This window comes from Alligator mississippiensis, chromosome 8 (assembly GCF_030867095.1).
Source record: "Alligator mississippiensis isolate rAllMis1 chromosome 8, rAllMis1, whole genome shotgun sequence".
In the NCBI taxonomy this organism is placed as follows: Eukaryota; Metazoa; Chordata; order Crocodylia; family Alligatoridae; genus Alligator; species Alligator mississippiensis.
In genome coordinates, this window is record NC_081831.1 from 20,205,976 (window position 1) to 20,225,898 (window position 19,923).

Here is a 19,923-nt window from a genome sequence, read left to right on the forward strand (position 1 = left end):
GTGGTAGAGGGACAGGAGGAAGAAGGCCCTCCCATGGTTTAGCTCCAAGAACTGAGTGGTTAGGGTACTCACCCAGGACACCAGAGAGCAGGGTCTAGGCCCCCTTGCCCAGAGTGCTTGAACCTGCATCTCTTAGGCTTCCCACCACAGAGTGCTAATGCTCAGGGCACAGGTCAGGAACTGTGCAGTGCCCTCTCCTGCTGGGCAGGCAACAAAAGGGGATGTGTGGGGCCGGAGGGAAGAGGAGAAGCTAAAGGGATCTGGCTCAGGAAAATGGCTATGGCCTTTACAGGAGAGGACCTCGGGTTGAAACTTGGGTCTTTGCACCCAGGCTTCCCCACTATTCTCCATCCATTTTATCTAATGACAGTTAAATACAAAACTTACACCCAGGTACATGCATATGTGGCCACATACGTGGCCAGCCACTATGTAGCCCAACTGCACATGCTCAGTCTATATGCGCACACTTACATGTCCACAGTGCAAAGCCAGGGCCAAAAACACCTAGAAACGCAGCTAAAAAATGGCCACTTAGATGCACAAAGGGAAACGGAAGCTCACCCTTAATGTGCTGCAGCTGGAGTGTGACATTCAGTCCCATGTAGCCCTACAGCGTGATGGGATGCAACATCCTGGGGGGCTGATAAGTCATGGAAGGACTGGAAAAGGGCCAGTGTGCTGCCAGAGGACTGGAAAAGAGCCAATGTGGCCCCCATTTTCAAAAAAGGGAGGAAGGAGGACCCAGGAAATTATAGGCCTGTTAGTCTTACCTCGATCCTGGAGAAGCTCTTTGAGAAAATTATCCAGGAGCACATCTGTAATGGGCAAGCAAGGGAGTGTATGCTTAGTGGCAACCAACATGGGTTCATTAGAGGCAGGTCCTGTCAGACCAACCTGGTGGCCTTCTATGACCAGGTCACAAAATCCTTGGAGGCAGGCATCGCGGTGGATGTAGTCTTTCTGGACTTTAGGAAGGCCTTTGACACTGTCTCTCACCCCACCCTTGTTAAAAAATTAAGAGATTGTGGTGTCAATGCCTACACAGTCAGATGGGTCGCCAATTGGCTGGAGGCCTGCACCCAGAGAGTGGTGGATGGGTCATTTTCGACCTGGAGAGATGTGGGCAGTGGGGTTCCCCAGGGCTCGGTCCTCGGGCCCGCACTGTTCAACATCTTCATCAGTGACTTGGACGAGGGGGTGAAAAGCACCCTGTTCAAATTTGCAGGTGACACTAAGATGTGGGGAGAAGTGGGCATGCTAGAAGGGAGGGACAGGCTGCAATTGGATCTGGACAGGTTACAGGGGTGGGCAGATGAGAACAGGATGGGGTTCAACACTGACAAGTGCAAGGTACTGCACCTGGGGAGGAAGAACCAGCAGCAGACCTACAGGCTGGGGAACTCCCTTCTCGTCAGCATAGAGACAGAAAAGTATCTTGGAGTCGTTATAGACTCCAAGATGAACATGGGCTGCCAATGTAGGGATGCAGTCAGGAAGGCTAACCGCACCTTGTCATGCATCCACAGATGCATCACGAGCAGGTCCAAGGAGGTGATCCTCCCCTCTGTGCAGCACTGGTCAGGCCGCAGTTGGAGTACTGCATCCAGTTCTGGGCGCCACACTTCAGGAGGGATGTGGACAACATGGAGAGGGTCCAGAGGAGGGCCACCCACATGATGAGGGGGCAGCAGGGCAGGCCCTATGAGGAGAGGCTATGAGACCCAAACCTGTTCATCCTCCACAAGAGAAGATTGAGAGGGGATCTGGTGGCTGTCTATAAACTGGCCAAGGGAGACCAGCAGGCAGTAGGAGAGTCCCTGTTCCCCTGAGCACTACTGGGAGTTACAAGGAATAACAGCCATAAGTTGACAGAGAGTTGATTCACGCTAGGTATCAGGAGGCACTACTTCATTGTCAGGGTGGCTAGCATCTTGAACCAACTTCCAAGGGAAGTGGTGCTCACTCCTACCCTGGGGGTCTTTAAAAGGAGACTAGATAGATACCTTGCCAGGGTCGTTTGACCCCAGCATCCTTTCCTGCCATGGCAGGGGGTTGGACTTGATGGGTCAGACTCAGGTCCCTTCCAACCCTACCTACTATGAAACTATGAGGATAAGGAGGAGAATGAAGGGGGTGACATTTCAGGCAATACTATTGTGGGCAAGGCATTGACTCACAACAGCAAAACTACAACTGCACATCCCCTGCTGCAGCACTGCATGGTGTGGTCTGCAGCATGAGCTCCCTTGCATTAACAGGGAACTTTGTGGGGAGAGGGACAGGAACACTGAGCAAAGAGCTTCTCCTCCCCCACCACAGCCTTGGCATGCATGCCTAAAACAGCTGGTCCAACCAGAAACCTCCCTCCTCTACCCCTATAATGCAACTCCTCAGACAAGCAAAGCCGCTTTCATTGCAAGCCTTTCCATTGCTTTACTGCCAGGGAGGAAGTCCCTTGGGTGCTGGCACTCAAGGGATTTGGGTTCAGCTCCTGGCTCTCCTAATGGGTTTCCTGTATGACCCTGGGCAAGTTCCCTGGGACCTGCCCCACAACAGCTTGTGGGGCTACTCGACATGTATGTGAGAGGCCTAGAGCTATGGTGAAAAGGGCTATGAACAAGCCGGTAAATAAAGACAACCCCACAAACCTGTCCTGGCTACCTGACCTGATTCCTTCTGGGGGTGACTGTTCCCTGTACCTTGATTGCCTTTTCAAATGGGTATCTGGAGATGTTCAGGAGCATTATGTTCTACGGGACAGGGCTACTGCAGTTCATCTTTTGTGGCCTGCAGCCTGCCTTTTTCACTTGTTCCACAGCATGTTCAAACCCATGTCTAAAACAAAGCTATATGGCGGCTTCACACTCCTTGGTGTGAACTCCAGGAGGATGCTATTGCTTCTCAGAGCAGCCCCAGAACAGCAGATATCACATCCTTCTGCAGCTGTATACCTGACCAAGACAGTTCTGAAACATGACTGGCACTTTAATGGGTAGTGTACAAATGATGCTCTCCCGGGGGCTGCTGTGTAAGAATGAATTAGAAGAACAAGCTACATTAAGATGGATCTATTATTGATAAGGCTGCTTCAGAATTTTTTTAGGCCTGTGCTTGAGGCAAGTACTCAAAGGCTGCTTCCTCGCTAACGTGCACACGTTCCTTTGTACCAAGAGCCTTCTGGCTGGAATCTGACCCAGCTCTGAGCTGATGGGTTTTATATGTCACTTTTTTGATCTAACACCTAATAATGGGAGGACACCCAAAGGTTCAACTGGATGGGTGAGCTTGGAGAAACCATCAGGAAAGGTGTGTGGACACCAACCTCTACCTCTTAAGTATAAAAAATTGGGCTAGGAGTGTCACAAGAGTGTGCTTGCTAAGGACATTTCTAAGGCTTCCTGCTTCCATTCAAGATGACAGCACCTTGAACACCTCCTCCCTTGGGGACCTTGGATCCTGTGTTTCCACTGGTAGCTGGAACCAAGAACTGCAGTGAGGTAACTGGAAGTGAACTAGCTTCATAGAAAGAAAAAAGAGAACAAATGTTTTTTTGAATCTCAAGCAAGTGCAATGCAGTTCTGGGGTGGGGTTAGGTCACATTTCATCTGAACCACTTCTAGCAGTCAGATGCAACATATGGGCTGTTCTGGGGTCAAACAGACAAGCTAGTGCAAGAAGCACTTCCTAGACGAGCTACCTGCTGCAGTCAATAGCTAATAAGAACCTGGGTGGCACTGGCACAAGGAGAGGTTCTGCATGACAAACCCTGATGTAATGTTTACTTACGCAAACATTTACTAAACACCATCTGGTGTCTAATTAAGTCACCGTTAGCAGGAATCATGGGCTCACACTGCCAGCACAAACCCTGCCAATTAGCATGACATTCCAGCGAGTCTTTGAGTTGCCCCATCCTTTGCAAGTGCAGGCAGGAGGGGTCCTCCTGCAGGGTCTGAAGATGAGCTGGGTACATTAGGATGGGCCACCGCCTTTGCTCCATGGGATCTCTTGACATTGGCGCTGTTCCTATGTTAATCAATCGATGAAGGGTTTTACCTTTATCTCTGTGCATCATGAAGTCAGCACTGCGGTAGGCAGTGCTGAGTTTTATCTGCAGCCCTGAGGTGAAGGGCTGTAATAAAGGGATTTTCTGCTAAGACTTTAAACACTGTTCTGCATCGCAATCGTTCCTCCACATAAACAGACAAGGAAGCCTCTGTCTGAGGGCTCAATCCTCCCCCTGCCTTCCCTGAGCTGTCTCAGTGCATCTGGCAGTGAAGAGCTCCCATGGAGGTTTCCAGGCTGCACCCCTAACTATTATAAACAAGGACAGGGAAAATGTCTGAATCAACCCAACCATTCCTCAGTGCCCAAACTCAGGCTTTCACTAGGTTTGGAAAAGGTCACTAATCTTCCTGGGTTGTTCTGTTTTCCCAGCTCTCTCTGCTTTTTTGGAGCCAGGGACCTGAACAGCAGCCTAACCAGAAGCAGGATGTCGACTAGAAATTGCACAAGGAAGTCAGCTGCAGTGATATTTCTAGACTGAGTCTGCAGATCTGCGCTGGCTGGGGAGTTCCCATATGGGTCAACCTGCAAATCCCAGACTTTACTGAGCTTTCCTGCAGCTGATCGTGAAGCCTTTTGAGCCTTGCCCAGGAAGCCTGACTTTTTGACAAGCAGCTGTTCAGAACATTTGGGATTCCCCGTAAGGGGCTGAAATGCAGAACAAAAAGACAGTCCCTGCCCAACAATGTCAAGCCCTTTTCAGAGTCCGTTATGGTCTTGGCCTCAACAACAGCCTGTGGCAGTGGGTTCCACAGTCTTACCATCTGCAAAAAATAAGCCCTGTTAACAGTTTTGGGGACACCTGGCAGTTTGATTTTCAGAACTGTTGAGCACTTTTACTTCAACCAAAAGTGGCCATGCTCAGCACTCTGGGAACTCCTGTCTCAGTTTCCCCATTTGTCCAGGAGGTAAAAGGACAATGATTCTAGCCCACCTCTTAACCAGATTTTGCTACACTTACCCCCACTGCCCAGTTCCTTGCTCCCCAGATAACTGACTGGTTTCAGTGGGTCCCATTGCATGAGCAGGCCCCTAAACAGCAGGAAAAGGAACAGCAGAATCAGGCCCTGGTTGTTCAAGACATGCTGTGAGATCCTTGCTTGGCTAAGAAAGGGCCATACATTTTTGTTTGTTTCTACCAGTTGGCACAAGCTGATTCCCTGCCTTGCTGGCAGGCAGCAGAGAGAGATGGGTGCTGGAAGGCTCTCAGACAAAGAGGGCTGGGTTCATGGTGCTCAGTGAGCATCCTCCTAATGAACAAATAAACCATCAAACCAGTGGAACCAGAAGGCCGGCATGCCTGGAGCTGCTGATGAGCATGGGCCTGTTTTCCTCCCTGCAGGGTGGAATGCAGTTCTGCCTGCCAGCACACACTCCTAGCAGGGCTGTGCTCAAGAGGGATGTTCTGGGGGTGCTCCTTTGCACAGCCTTCTTGCTAATGAAGTACACGCTGTGCAGACTCAAAACCCTGCTTTGATCTTAGGACTGTATGCTCTAAGAGGTTTCTGCTTCTCCATCTGTGCCAGCCCTAGAGGCTGACATGCTCCCTGCCTACCCCTGAGAGGGGATATTTACTCACCACTGCTCCTTAGCCTGGTCCTGTACAGGACAAGAGGTCCAAGTCTCTATGGCACTTCAGTGGTAAAACCTAGAGCTCCTGAAGTCAACTGCAACACCTTTATCAGTGCTGACGGAGTCAGGCGTTCATTCTGGACCTTCATGGCCTCTGAGATTTACTCCTGTGCTCAGGATCCACACAAGCCCTGGGCACCACTTTATGTCTCACTTAAACTACTATGTGGGTTTGAAGTGGCTGGGGCCAGTGATCTTCATGTCTAGGAGTAACCATGCAATACTGATAGAAATCCCCAGGACTGGCCACTGCATCAGCTGGGCTCCATGTGAAGCCTTGGAGCAGGTCTTCTCCTCTGATTCTCCAAAGCCACTGTAGAGAATAGAGACAGGAAACCACAGGCCCAGTCCCAGTCCCATAGGGGATCTGACTGTCTGTAAATACAGCAGGGGATGAGCACCCAGGAGGAAGAAGCTATTTAAGGTAAAAGGTTACTGCTGATATAAGACCACCTAGGTATAAACTGGCCCTGAATTAATTTAGGCTGGAAATGAGAAGATGTGTGACCAGCAGGGTGGTGAGGTTCTGAAACAGCAGTCCCATAGGAGTGCCAAAAAACCAACTGGAGCTGGACCAGTTTAAAGAGATAATATCCCATGGTTTCCTGTGACTGCAGGAGACTGCAGTCCATGGCCCAGGAGGTATCTTCCAGTCCTGTGTTCCTAAAACCAATCTCATGGCCACCCTGATCCACCTGTCTACTGGAGCTTTCCTGCCTTGATATGTAGAGTCATGACTTCCCACGGCTTACTTATTCCTAAAATCAGTCCTTTGCCTGGGAAATCATATTCGTCTCTAGTATCCCTCATACATCCAACTTGTGGTAGCTCAATTATTCTATCACAATCAGGGCTAAGCCCCAAAATGAGTTCAGTACTATGTGGTTCTGGATGCAGCGCAGACACAGGAAGCTCATAGTTTACATAAGCAACATAGACAAGGGGAGGGAGAAAGAAAGCATCATCATCCGCATTCTCCAGGCAGGGAACTGAGACACAAAGAGATTAAGTGATTTGCCTATGGCTACAGAGGATGTCTGGTGCAGAGCAGAGAACCAAACCCAGTGCCTTAACCACATTGTCCTTTCTGTATAGCGTGCACTGGAAAATCTCCAGGGAGCAGACTACTAGAGTTTTATCAATGCAGGAAGAACAATTCTGCTCCATACCCTTTCAGTCTAAAATGGCTGTTTGCCTCTTAGCACGGCTCATCTGTTGCTAATAGGACATAAGACTAGGTATCATGACATTCCTTCATCTAAGTGATTTGGACTTAGCCTGCCTAATTGTTTCTCATGTATGCCTAGCAGCTGTGAAGACTGCACATCAGAGAGGGGGTGAAGTGTCTCTGGGGACCCTGTCCCAGTGAGAGCAAAGCAAATCCCACTTCAATTTCTGTTCATTAAAACTGCAGGGCGACAGCTGTTCCAAGCATGCCGGGGAAAGACTTTGATGTTTCAAGGGTAGCTCTGGCTGTCAGAGTCCCTGGCAGCCAAGGATCAGAAAAAGCACTTGCAAATACGACTGAAAAATTTAACTTTCTGGGATGTGCATGTCCCCACCTCCCTGCGCTTGTGAACAGAGAGTCTGGTACCTGAAAGCCGAGACGAGCTGGCCCTGCTGAATGGCAGTGGAGCCTGGAAAGCATACACGCTGTCCCCCTCCATGATGGTGTTCAGGTCCTCCTCATCGTGGAAAGAGCGCTGGAACCCGCCGGGATACACCTCTGCCAGGATCACCTGTGGTGGACAAGAAAGGTTTGTGAAGGTTATACTGAGGTCAGGATCTATCCCATACCCAGTGAGCTTCAATTAATGGCCACATTACAGCACCACAATGTAATGAAACAGGGTGGATGTGGCCCCCTGGTATTAAACCACTGACCTCTACAGATAAACTCCCAATGCAAAACTATCCTAGCTCATGGGCTGAGTCTCCAGCGATCAGACACAAAATGGGGACTAGTTAATATACTCACCTTCATACTGTAATGCTGCCCTACAATGTGATGAGATGATAGTACCTTGAACTTATGGCCTGATATAAGTGTGTCACTGAAATAAAGGTCAGGTCCCTGCTTTCACTGTTAGCCCTAGGTGGGTGGAGTAGGTTTCCCCCATGCCTCCATGGCTGCTGCCATACTCAGGGCTGCTCTGAATCGAGTGACCGCCTGGTAGACCCCTGCCAGCTCCCTGACTTGAGTTTAGGAAATCTGCCTCTGACTTACCTGGTCAGGTGTGATCTTGCCTTCTTCTGCCACCATTTCCCTCAGTTTTGCCACTGTGCTAAAAAGGGGAACGGCAAGGCCTACCCGCAGAAACCTCTGGCTCTTGGACTGGAAGACTAAGGTGACATTCAAGGGCCTGAAAAACAAGAGCAGAGAAGTTACAGAAAGGGCAGCAACTAGTTAACAGGCCTGTCTTAAAGGCAGCTCCTGGTGTCTGGACAGCTGCTATCCCCTTGGGCACTCCAAATCTTGTTTGTGCCAAGCATTATGACATTCAATATGTTCCCACTCACTCTGCAAGAAGTCGGACCCATGGAGTGCCAAGCACTTGAACAGGATTATGTTCAACCTCCAAGTGCTACAGTAACAGCCATCAACATGTCGGGCAAGACTGTGCTATTGACAGTCACCGGCACCAGCTGCTAAAGCATCTGGGAACTGTGAGAATGCACTGAGGCAGGCTAGCCGAAGGATGGGTACCAGCATCTAGTTTTTCTGGGTCATGTTGGTACCTGGGGCGGCATCAGCTGGGTCCCAAGGAAGCCCTGGGCTACAAATGCTGGCCACCTCAGGGCAGAGTGTACAGCCCTGGTATGTAAAGTTGTTCAGTCTTGGATTTCTCACAAATCTCCTGTTGCCCCCTTAGCCCAGGCCTTGTGCTGACAAACCAGACTCCATTTGCCCATGATACTTCCCCTCTATAGGGCGCTGGTCAGACCGCAGTTGGAGTACTGCGTGCAATTCTGGGCGCCACACTTCAAGAAGGATGCGGATAACCTGGAGAGGGTCCAGAGAAGGGCAACTCGTATGGTCAAGGGCCTGCAGACCAAGCCCTATGAGGAGAGACTAGAGAAACTGGACCTTTTCAGCCTCTGCAAGAGAAGGTTGAGAGGCGACCTTGTGGCTGCCTATAAGTTCATCACGGGGTCACAGAAGGGAATTGGTGAGTATTTATTCACCAAGGCGCCCCCGGGGGTTACAAGAAACAATAGCCACAAGCTAGCAGAGAGCGGATTTAGATTGGACATTAGGAAGAACTTCTTCACAGTTCGAGTGGCCAAAGTCTGGAACGGGCTCCCAAGGGAGGTGGTGCTCTCCCCTACCCTGGGGGTCTTCAAGAGGAGGTTGGATAGGCATCTAGCTGGGGTCATCTAGACCCAGCACTCTTTCCTGCTTATGCAGGGGGTCGGACTCGATGATCTATTGAGGTCTCTTCCGACCCTAACATCTATGAATCTATAGTCAGTGTGCAGGTCTACACCAGCACGTGATGAAGACCTGCCAGAGGAGGGGTGCTGAAAGCCCAGGAAGAGCAAACAAATGGTGGATTGGCTTTGAACCCAGGCCTTCAAGGGGGTATGCACAGGAAACCAGTACAGTAACATTAAGTGTCTCCTGCATTTGAACCCTCCCCTGGCCCAGTATGCCACAGCTGCCAGCCCAAATTCCCCCTCCCCATACACTCCCTGAGCACCCCATTATATAGCCCAGGTTTTCGTTTCCTGCTCTACGCACCTGAGCTGCTCACCCCACCCCATGCAGATGTGACCTGAGGGGCTTCCTCATCCCGGCCTTCCCCCTCAAGCTCTGGACAGTATTCTCCATTAAGGAAGATGAGGGATGGGTCGATGGGGCAGCCATCGCATACAGCATCTTCCTCAGAGCTGCTCACATTGCTTTGCTGTCTGGCAAAGAGGCACATGAGATACAACTGCAGCCAGGAGTCCACCCAGCAAAGAGCGGAGCCATGCCCCTTCCCAGCACATTCCTCACCCTCACTCAGCCTGTGCTCTTGACCCTTCCTCTACAGCCTGCCAGCTCTGATCTCCAGCACAGCAAGAACCACAGGCTGGGTTCATCAAAGAGAGGAGCCGACGCAGACATCCCTCATCTGCAGAATTTCAGCAAATTAAACAGCTTCCTGCTTGTTTTTCCTTGGCTCTCAGCTGGTGCCTCCCTGGGTGGCTGAGCTGCATCGTGAGCTCAACAGCAAAGCCTTCTACCTGCCCTGCCCAGTACCTGGCACACTCCCAGGGCTCCATCTGTAAGGGTAGGGGAGGAGAAACAGGATTGATCCCCACCAAAGAGCAGCCTCTTGTCAGTCTGGCCCCATCAGCATCATTTCTGAGCATCTGTTTCATAACACCCCCTCTCTTGAGGCAGGGCTGTGCCTGTATCTCCAGTATACAGATGGGAACTGAGGCATATCATCAGGGTGATGTGCCCTGGCACTGAGGAGGTCAAGCATGTCCCAGTTACCCATGTCTGCAGGTACACTCCAAACCTAGAAATAAATCAGTGAGGCCACTGCAGACTTGTACCTCTGCAGACTCAAGTCCTTGATTTGTAGAGGGCCTGAGAGCTGTGACAGGCGAGCCTGGAACAGCTTCACTGTTGAACCTCCAGGTTTGCAGCAAGCATACAGGACATACTCAAGCCCGCAGCGCTGGGCCTTGCCACCCTGGCAGCATAGGTGAGCTCCAAGGCACTATATGACTTCCTCAGGTCACACAGGGAGTCTGTGGAAGAGCAGGGAACTGAACTCAGGTCACCTGAAGTCCCAGCCCAGTCCCTAACCACTGTATACTCCCTCCTTGGCAGAAGGCAGGGCATGGTGGTACCTTAGAGACTAACTGAATCAGAAACACGTGAGCTTTCTGACAAAGTCCCTATCAGGTGCTTCTGATGGAGTAGGCTGTCACCTATAAAAGCTTATTCCTCTCCGAACCAGTTAGTCTCTGAGGTACCACCCTGCCCCGCTTTCTGCTTGACTTCAGACTAACAGGATGAACTACTTCTCTCTTCTACCTAATTAAAGAGTAGAGGCTTAATTAATCTGTCCTTGTTCTAGGTTGCAAGATCCTCGAAAGGAGGAAATATAGTTGTTTTCTATCTATACTTAAGGACATGCCAGAGAGTGCCATCCATGGGTGAACCTCTGGGTGTAAGTCCCAGCAGACATTGGCATATCCCAGTCATAATCCTCAGCCTGGGCTGCAGCCAATATTGAATGGTTCTGAGGAAGCCTCAAAACAAAAATCTTGCATATATAGCAGCAAGAGGGTAAAAAATGTTGAGTCTCCAGGGGACAACAACTCATCACAAGTTCACATTCAGCACTGAACCATTTGGATTCTGCTACTCTGCACCGTGGTCCGTTGTCTAGGCACACTGCGTCAGGCATACATGATCTAGCAAAACACCTTTGGTTTCCTGATCAGACTTCCTACTTTGGTGTCCTGAACACAGTTCACCTCGAAGAAAGTGCAGTAGGATCTGCTGAGGCCAAAAAGCACCTGTCATAATAAGTCTAGAGCTGGCCTGGTCTGACCTTTTCCCAGGATCATACTGGGATTTCATGTCATTACCTGAGTGCACTGACTTTTTCACAATGCGTGCTAATGGTTCATGAGCAGGGATATTGGTTTTCTCCGATTTAAAAAAAACCCAATTTTTGGAAAAAATAGTAACCCCAAATCTGCATTTTCCCATGATTAAAATAAAACACCACTATCTATATCTCTCTATATTAGCAGTGTTTCATTTAAATCATGGAAAAATGTGGACTTGGGGTTAATTTCTTTTAACCAAAAAATTGGGATTTTTTTTTAAAAACCAGAGAAAACCAGGATCCCTGCTCATGAGCACGTCACAGCCACCTTGTGCCAAAGGTGAACGGATGGAACGGTTCCATGCCAAAGAGCACAGCCCTGATCTTCATGCCTATCTGAGCACATCCTGTCTGCGGTTGTCAGGACTCTACTAGCAAATTCTGGGGGCTGCTGGTTTGCATCCAAGCTGTCCCTTAGTCTATAGAGGAAGGAGTCTACGGTTGTCCCAGCTGCTCCACTAGGCTGCAGGATGTCAGGATTGGTGCATACTTTATGATTTGCTTGACTCTTTGAATGCCAGTTCTTGAGCCCTGATCATTCCCAGGATGCAGCATTGTGTGATAGCTGACTCAAGGGCTCACAGGCTTCTGACAGGTGTCACGGAACAGAGAAAGATCACTGGCCCGCCTTTTAACTTGCTGTATTTTCCTCACATCCGGCAGTTCAGACATCTCCTTGCTGGCTCTCAGACTCTCAGAGTCCCATAGAAGTGAACTGAGTTCCAGCCAAAAGCTACTAGGAATTTGGCAGAATCCGTGGCAGGGTTAAACATTTAGCTTTTTTGGAACAGCAAGGGGATCAATTGTGCTGGCTCTGCCCCTGCTCCATGCAGCTAGCATTCAGCTATGGTGAGTCTGTGCTGTGGCAGGTAAGCCTGGAAAAATTTTTTTTTTTTTTTTAATTCGGTCTTCCCAAAACAAAGTGCATGTCTTATTTGGGGTGGGGGTGGCATGCAGGTCAATATGATTTTGCTTCCCACACTTGTACCATGGCATATTGCCTTGGCACTCTTCTTCCACCTTACATATATACCCTGAACTGTGATGCCTGAACTCACACTTATTCTGTTCTGCTTCCTGGGTTCTTTTGCCTAGAGCCTGTGAAGTTGTTTTGCACCTGTGGCTGTCATTCTTTTGATCTTTTCCCTAGATAGTTAAGATATCCTTGCTGTTTGGAGGTGTTTCTCCAGAGTTAGATCCACTTCTCCCAACAATCCCTCCAGAAAACTGTAATTACACATCCCACAGATGAAGTTGTCTCCAACTAAGGAATCTTAAATGGCTCCCAAATTGCACAGCGATACCAGAATCCTCAGACCACAGGCATCCTTTGCTTCTTCTGCTGCACAATTTCAGTCTCTGAACGTCTCACTGCATCTGGAGTTACAGTACTCCTCAAACATCCTTATCAGCTGTTCCAGTGTTTTAGGCATTAATCCTAGCAGCAGTGTCTCACTGACTCTGGTCCTCTCCCCTCAACAGACAGTAAAAAAGTTTTCCCTTTGCTCTCACAGAGCTGTCTACCACAGTCAGCTCTGCACAGAGATTCAGTTCTTGCTTCCATACTTATGCAAGGTTTTTTGCCTGGAAATCCTGTATGCACGATTGTCTGAGCATCTCCCCACTGGGTTCCATTCCCAGCTCTGCTGCTGAACCGGAACAAGTCACTTAATGTCTTTGTGTCTTTTTCTTCCCTCCTACCCCTTGTATGCCTCATCTAATCCAGGACTGTTCAACCACCAATCTGTGAGCCATATCCAGCCCCCAAGGGGTTAACCTGCAGCCCCCAAGCTCCTGGTCTGAGTGCTGCTCCCCTCACTGCCCCAGCTGCTGCTGCTACTAGCAGTGGAGTCGTCAGGGCCCTCCCGCTCCCCCATGCCGGAGGTGGGGAACCAAGGAAGCCTGCAGCCAGCAAGGTACAAAGGGGTTGCATGCAATGTGGTGGCGGGTGTGGGGAGCCTTGTTGTTATTTTGCTGGAAACTTTCCATTTTTCTTTAAAGGCTCCTGACTCCAGCATCCCCAGCCTGGCTCCTAAAAGCAGTGCATTCCTTTGTGCTCTGCAGCTGGACCCACTCTGGTCAACAAGTGTCTTTCCATTGACTTTGACAAGTTGGCTCAGGACCCTAGTGTAGGACACAGCAGCATGCTTGCTTTCAAGCATGTCACAAAGGGCCTTACCTTGGGCACCAAGGTCCATGCTGGCTATGCATGCACTGATGTCTAAGGTGGTCTTGTTGACCTGCATAAATCACACGGATGCCAGCAGTCACAATGCAACAGGGAGGCAGAGGAGATTATCCCATCAACCCCTGCCAAGACAACAGCTCCTCTCCTTGGGGGAGATACTCAGGGAAAGTGGTTAGTAGGATGCACTTGATGAGGGCTCCCTGGCTCTTGAATGCCTTCAATGTGTCAGCCTAGAATTGGTGATGTCAAGACATGCCATAAGAGCCTGACTACACTTTCAAGGGCAGAGTAGGACTTGTTTCCAGGAGCTGCCTCCCTGCAAATGCAGTACTGGCAGCCCCAGCACCCTGGCCAAGATTGTTCGGTGGACTGCTTGGGAGTCAGCCACACACTGGCTTGCTAGTGGCCCTAGGCAAGATGCATTGCTTTATTATGCTTGTACCACAGCAGCATCCTGAGGCCTGAGCTCCACTGCTATAGGTACCATTCTGCCTTATAAAAAGATATTCCCCACCCCAGAGTTCAACCTGCCCCTACCTCAGTTTTCTTTGCCTAGCGATAGAGATGGAGAGAGTGATGCTTGCACACCTGTGTAAAGCTCTCTGAGATCTTTAATGACAAGGCCTCTGAGGTAAGTATGATTATGTCTGTTTATTACTGGCACCTCTCTGTTTAGGGTCTTCATCTTGTATTCACTTCAGAGTCCCTCTCACCCAGCAACTGGGTTTGCATCACAGAGCGAGCAAACAGTGCCTTTGTTTAGCTGCTAACAGATCCCAAAGTGGCTGTTGCCAAGATCTTCAGTGATATAAATGGTCTGCTAATTAAACATCATGAGTAATACCAGGGGACTTGAGATGACTTCAAATAATTCAGGGAAGCTTCCTTTTGCTGTATCCCAAACAGCAGGGATGGACAACACCAGCATTTTTGGAACGGCAAAGAGAGCAGTGCAGAGGGGACTGGGTCTCTAGTCTCAGCCAGCACGTGCCCCTAACCTCCAAGAGGAGTGATGGCTGAGTAGCAAGGGCAATAAATAACAGTGGAGGCAGAGCAGGGAGAGGCAGAGAGAGATCCCTCCTCTGTCATCTGGGCATCCCTCAGGCCTTTGTTTGGGAAACAGGGGTTTCTCACAGAAGTGCATGAGCACAAACATGTTAAGGATTGCAAAGCATTCAGACAGTACAGGAATGGGACTACATAAGCTAATAGACCTGTCTGGGACTGGGAGATGAGGAATGGCAGCCTGGTATTGGAATGAGAGGGGAACTGGAGCAAAAAGGGCATGTGGATCCAGCTGGAAGGAAACACTGTGGAAACTGGAGAGAAGCACCCCAGGAAGGGGGGCACACATCTGAACATGGTGTCCAAGCACAAAGCGCGCTCCCAATAGCAAGGCACGCCACACTTCTTGAAGAGGTGGCAGGTGCACGACTGGGTGGATCTGAAATTCCCCTTGTCCACTATGGAGCGCAGCAGGGGAAAGCTGCAATTATCCTACCATGAAAGTCTCAGGCCACTGATGGGAATTTCCTGTGGTGGCCCCTTCTCCGGCACCTCACCCTCTTCTTTTCCAATTTCCTGCTAATGTCCAATAATTTTTTTAATGGGCAGAGTCTGGTTTTGACTAAATTGCTTCAGGACTTCAGGGCCCCAAAAGGAAATGGAATTTTGTGCTTACAAAGGAGGCAGAAAGAGGTGGAAATAATGGGTTGTGTCAGAATCATAGAAAATTAGGGTTGGAAGGGACTTGTTCTGTCATCTGTCACCACAGAGAGCAGTCAGTGTCAATGAAGCCAAGACGGCTAGAGACTTCCTTCAGAGCTGCGCCAAGAGTGAATTGTGGGTTCTGCAGCGGGCACGAGGCCTATGGATGCAATACACTTACAGAGCCCTACATACAGGTGAGATTTGCTTACCTAGATACTAGACAGTGCCCTGAAACAGGCCAGAGGCTGCAAGTCCTTACAAGCCCATTCTTTATTATCTGTTTTTGGAAGCAGGTTGTAACTTTAAAGAGCAGCCTGGAATTCAGCCCTGCTATTTTTCTGGCTCTTCCTGCCCAGCTGGCCATTCACTCATATTGCTAAGTAGCTTTGTTGGCACTGCGTGCTGGTTAATGTCTCCGGGCAGGAACTGACCTAGTACATCTCCTGGCAGGCTTAGGGAGGGTCTGTCAGTGCACCAAACACCACCACAGTGATGTCAAGACACTGAGATATCAAGAAATGGGCATGAAATAGGTACACATCTGTGACTCAAGCTGGACAGCTGCGACACCTGAGCAACATGAGGATGGAGTTTCACCTGCAGCTGATGCTGGAAGCAGCACTGGTCTGACATCAATCCAAGTACTCCATACAGCCCCCTGAGCAGAGGGAAGCAAGAGCAGCCTTTGCAGCTATGCCAGCAGGAATCCCATACAGACCTTGGCACTAAAATGACTGCATTGTCACCCCCACCTCCCCATCATCTTGGTATTCAGGGTGCAAGACCTAGTGGGGCTCTGCAAAGATTAGGAAAGCATTATCATTCCATACAGGGAGTCCCCTCTACTTCAGTCACATCCTGTCTCTTAATATATCAGAGCATCCCAATTACTGTGCCAGGAGAGCGCTGGCTGGAGGCTTCACAACCACATATGCACAAAAAGACAGGTCTGGCCTGACCGCAAAGCCAGGCTAGGGCTTAGCCACAAATTCAGAGCCAGCCATCCTCCATTGTCATCTCCTACCATGAGGAGTGGCAGCCAAAGTACAGTAATGGAAGCCCACCCTGGCAGAGACTGGTGCTGACCTAGCTTGGTCCTTACTCCAAAGACAAGGGAAGCTCTTCTCTGATAGCCAGTGCCATGCTCAGAGTTGCCAAGATGCTTGGGTGCAGTTTGGGTTCTGAAATCTCATTCGGCCACACTGCAACCAGTCGGGAGGTGGCATCTCCTATACATCCCATGAGGGCTGCTGTTCACTCTTGGCTAGTGTGGGTTCCTTTTGTGCATTATCTATCCCTCCCTGCCAACAGGCTCAGCTTTGCCTGACAGAGAAAAGCTGCTGCCAGATCATGCTTTCCCTAATTGTAGTACTTACATTTCATTTAGCAGTGGTGCCAGGCAGCCTGACAATAGCATTATTGTACAGAGACACTCAAGGCATTTGACTGCTGACAGTAACATAAGATGTCCCCTCCCTCACTGAGCTCTGAGATACTGCTGTGCCTGCAGCTGTCTGCAGTGCACTCCAGTCCCATTCTTCTTTAACCTTTAAGATGAATGAGCAAGCTTTATTGTCCACAGGCTGACAGCAGCTAATGCCAGGCTAGCAGGGGCAGCCCTTGGTGCCAGGGCCTTTAATGTGGGCTGGGAGATGACACTGTCTGCAGTGCTCTGCTGCACTGGAGCCAACTGGTCTGCCAGCCAGACGCTGCATTGGCAGGACCCCATGATATCACCCCCTTTAAAGATATGCCTCTGCATTCCAGAAAGGGAGCAGAAAAACCAGCTTGCCTATGCTGTGCTCACCTTCCAGGGAGAGCAGGTTGGGCTACTGAGGGCAGGAGGGTTCAGAAACACGAGAGGTCTCCATTGTCACATCCCAACACCTTCACAAGCTCAAACAGATCTGAACTTAACAAGAAACAGTCAAATTGAAGTGGGGTTTCACGGGCAGAGAATGCTGACGCACACACCCCAGGGCACACACCAAACTGGCTGCCTTCGGGGTTCAATTCAAGGTGCTGTTGTCTGTTGCATTTCTCTGCCTTCCAGTACTGTGGTGTTTGAGCAGCAGTTTCCTTGCTGTTACCCACCTGGCCTCAACACCCTGTGAGGCTAGGCAGTGCCATTATCTGCACCATACAGATGGGAACTGAGATATTTAGGTCTTGTGTACAGCAGGAGTTATTCAAGGCCTGATACTGTATTTACTCAAATACAACTTGCACCTTTCTTCCAAAAAAGAACTGCTGGGAATTTGTGTGCATCTCTTAAATGAGGAACTGCAGGGAGCAGAGGGCTCAATCCCGCTGAAGCCAAACTACCCGGCCCCTGTTCTCAAGCTGGATGGGCCCTCAGCTGACCTAGAAGGTGCTGCTGTCTGCTCACCCAGCTGCGCTTGAGAAGAGAAGAGAAGAGAAGAGAAGAGAAGAGAAGAGAAGAGAAGAGAAGAGAAGAGAAGAGAAGCCAGACAATTCAGTTCAGACAGCAGTGCCTGCTTCATTCTGCAGGAACAAGGTTAACAGAGCAGCCACCGGGTTTTGGTCCCATCCCTACTACAGCTGTCTGTGTCTTCTCCATGAAAAGAATGTTCTTAGTGGTATTTTCAGAGCAAGATCTTTGTTTCTTTATTCCATCTTCCAAAAACAAGATGAACATCTTATACAGGGACATGTGGTGTGTGAAAAAATATGGTATCCCTGAATAGTTCTTTGCACAGACAAGTCCTGACCTATGTAAGACCCTATTTCCTAGGTGCAGCATGTCCTCATCACATACTAGCTCCAAGATAGGCTGTGTACATGCATAATTAGTTTATAAGATGACTAACGTGAGTGTGCCTTGGTCAGTGCCCCCCAATGAAGCGATTACTGCACCTGCTATCACCCTGCGGACTACCTGTCTGGTATATCCATGTTCCGCAGCTGAAGCGACTGACAACATGCAGGGGAGCACCTATTAGGACCCAGAGCTGAGGGGTGGGGAAGGAGGAGTTCATGAAGCAGGTTCATCCAGACCTTCAAGGGCCTACAGAAAAAGAAAAATTAGGTACAGAGCAGAATATGTATTTATCTTGGGCTTCTACTTCAGTTGGACTCAAAAAGTGGTGGACCATGCACATCTGTCCAAACAGCTAATTATCTGGCCCACTGGACTGCTGCATCTAGCGAAATAAGGGATTGTGTCAGGTCTACAACAGCTCTGAGCTCAGATTGGAAGCCAGGAAAGGAAATGGCTGGGCAAAAGCCTGTGTCCTGTAGACATACTGGATAACCCTCTCACTATGAGGACTCCATTGTGCTCTGGCAGGCAAGAGGATCTCTCTCAGCCATGCTGCCACTGGAGCCCTAGCTTCTGACTCAACACTGGTGACAGGTCCCTAGATAATCCCCCCAGACTGCATCCATAGCGCAGCATGTTTTCAGGCGTAAGCACAAATCTTTCCGCTCTAGAATCCAGCCCTTTTGGAGGACCTTCCCCTACATCCAAAATGTTAATCTCCAGACTATCAGCCAATAATCAGGCAAGGAAACGAATCATTTAGCACAGTGACACTGGTGCAAAACCAAGGGTTAGGCAGGACCTGGTGAATTCTGCCAGATAGGTTTATACAGTATTTAAATCTGTCAATGAAAACCCCCAGAGGAATAATGATAGTATCAATTCAGAAAAGCCAGGCTGTGCAGCAGAGCATGGTAGATTTATTGCACAAAGAAATGACACTGAGTGGAAGCAAACACTATATAAAAGACCAGGCGAGACTGGGTCTTAAAAAGAATCCCAGAATAGGCAGGCAGTGGCTTAGTGTATATAGTAACACATTACGCAGTGGAAGGAAATGCCAAACTCATTGGACAATAACTCCCCTAGTAACCTGGTTTGGGATGTCAGCTGCAACAGGACCAGGATTAGCCAGTGAGAGTTAGCTCCAACTTGTTTCATCATTTCAGCTCTCTGTTCACACAGATGCAGGTCTGCTACACACACCCCAAGCCTGACAGCCCAATAGCAATTATGCCTGGGCTTGGTGATCTTGTGTAGATGCCACACAGACAGCATTAACAGCACAGACAGCTGACACCTTCCTGCCCCAAGCGAGTGCTGGCACTGGGAGCCCTTAGGCCTGGCCTAGTCTTAATTCCACACTTTAGGGCAGCTTCAGACAGCTACTGCAGTGCATCCAGTTGGGATGGATAAGTGAAGCTATGCCCCCAAACCTTGAGATTTTCCTCCAAAATACGTTGCAGGCCCCAAGGCCCAGCTTGAACAATGTTCAGTGATGAACTGGGGGGAGGACCCAGGTTTAAGAGGCAGTGTGGATTTCTGGCATTATGCTGGGACATAAGCCACTCTTTTTGCCACTGGCTGGTTGTGTGACTTGCAAGTCCATGTTCTTCTTTTCTTCTTCCCATCCTTTCCCTGTCCTCCCTATTCAGATATGAGCTGTTTGGGGCCGATGCTACCTCTGACTGCATGCCTCTGCAGTGTCTAGCAGCCTGGGGCCCTGGTCTTATCAGAAGCACTTAGACATTACTCTGCTACAAATGATATGTCTCAAGGGCAAAGGAAGTAAGTAGTACTCACTTTTAACCTCAGAGTAAACTGAGCTACCTGACATTAAAACAGTGATCTGAGTCTGTATTTTACATCCGTCTTAGAGGGGAGTTCAAATTTTATTGATTTTAATTTCTTCCTGAATCAAAGCC

General features: G+C 49.5%; 1 protein-coding gene across 2 annotated transcripts in view; it reads right to left on the bottom strand.

The window, feature by feature from the left end:
- The window catches only part of USP43 (ubiquitin specific peptidase 43), a 201,955-nt gene that overhangs the window by 69,126 nt on the left and 112,906 nt on the right, over nt 1-19,923 (bottom strand). For both annotated transcript variants that reach the window (XM_059732202.1, XM_059732201.1), the window contains 2 exons: nt 7,928-8,063; nt 7,295-7,439 (listed from right to left, as the gene is read on the bottom strand). In XM_059732202.1, coding sequence (XP_059588185.1) covers nt 7,295-7,439; nt 7,928-8,063 — 281 coding nt within the window. The remainder of the gene's footprint in view (nt 1-7,294; nt 7,440-7,927; nt 8,064-19,923) is intronic.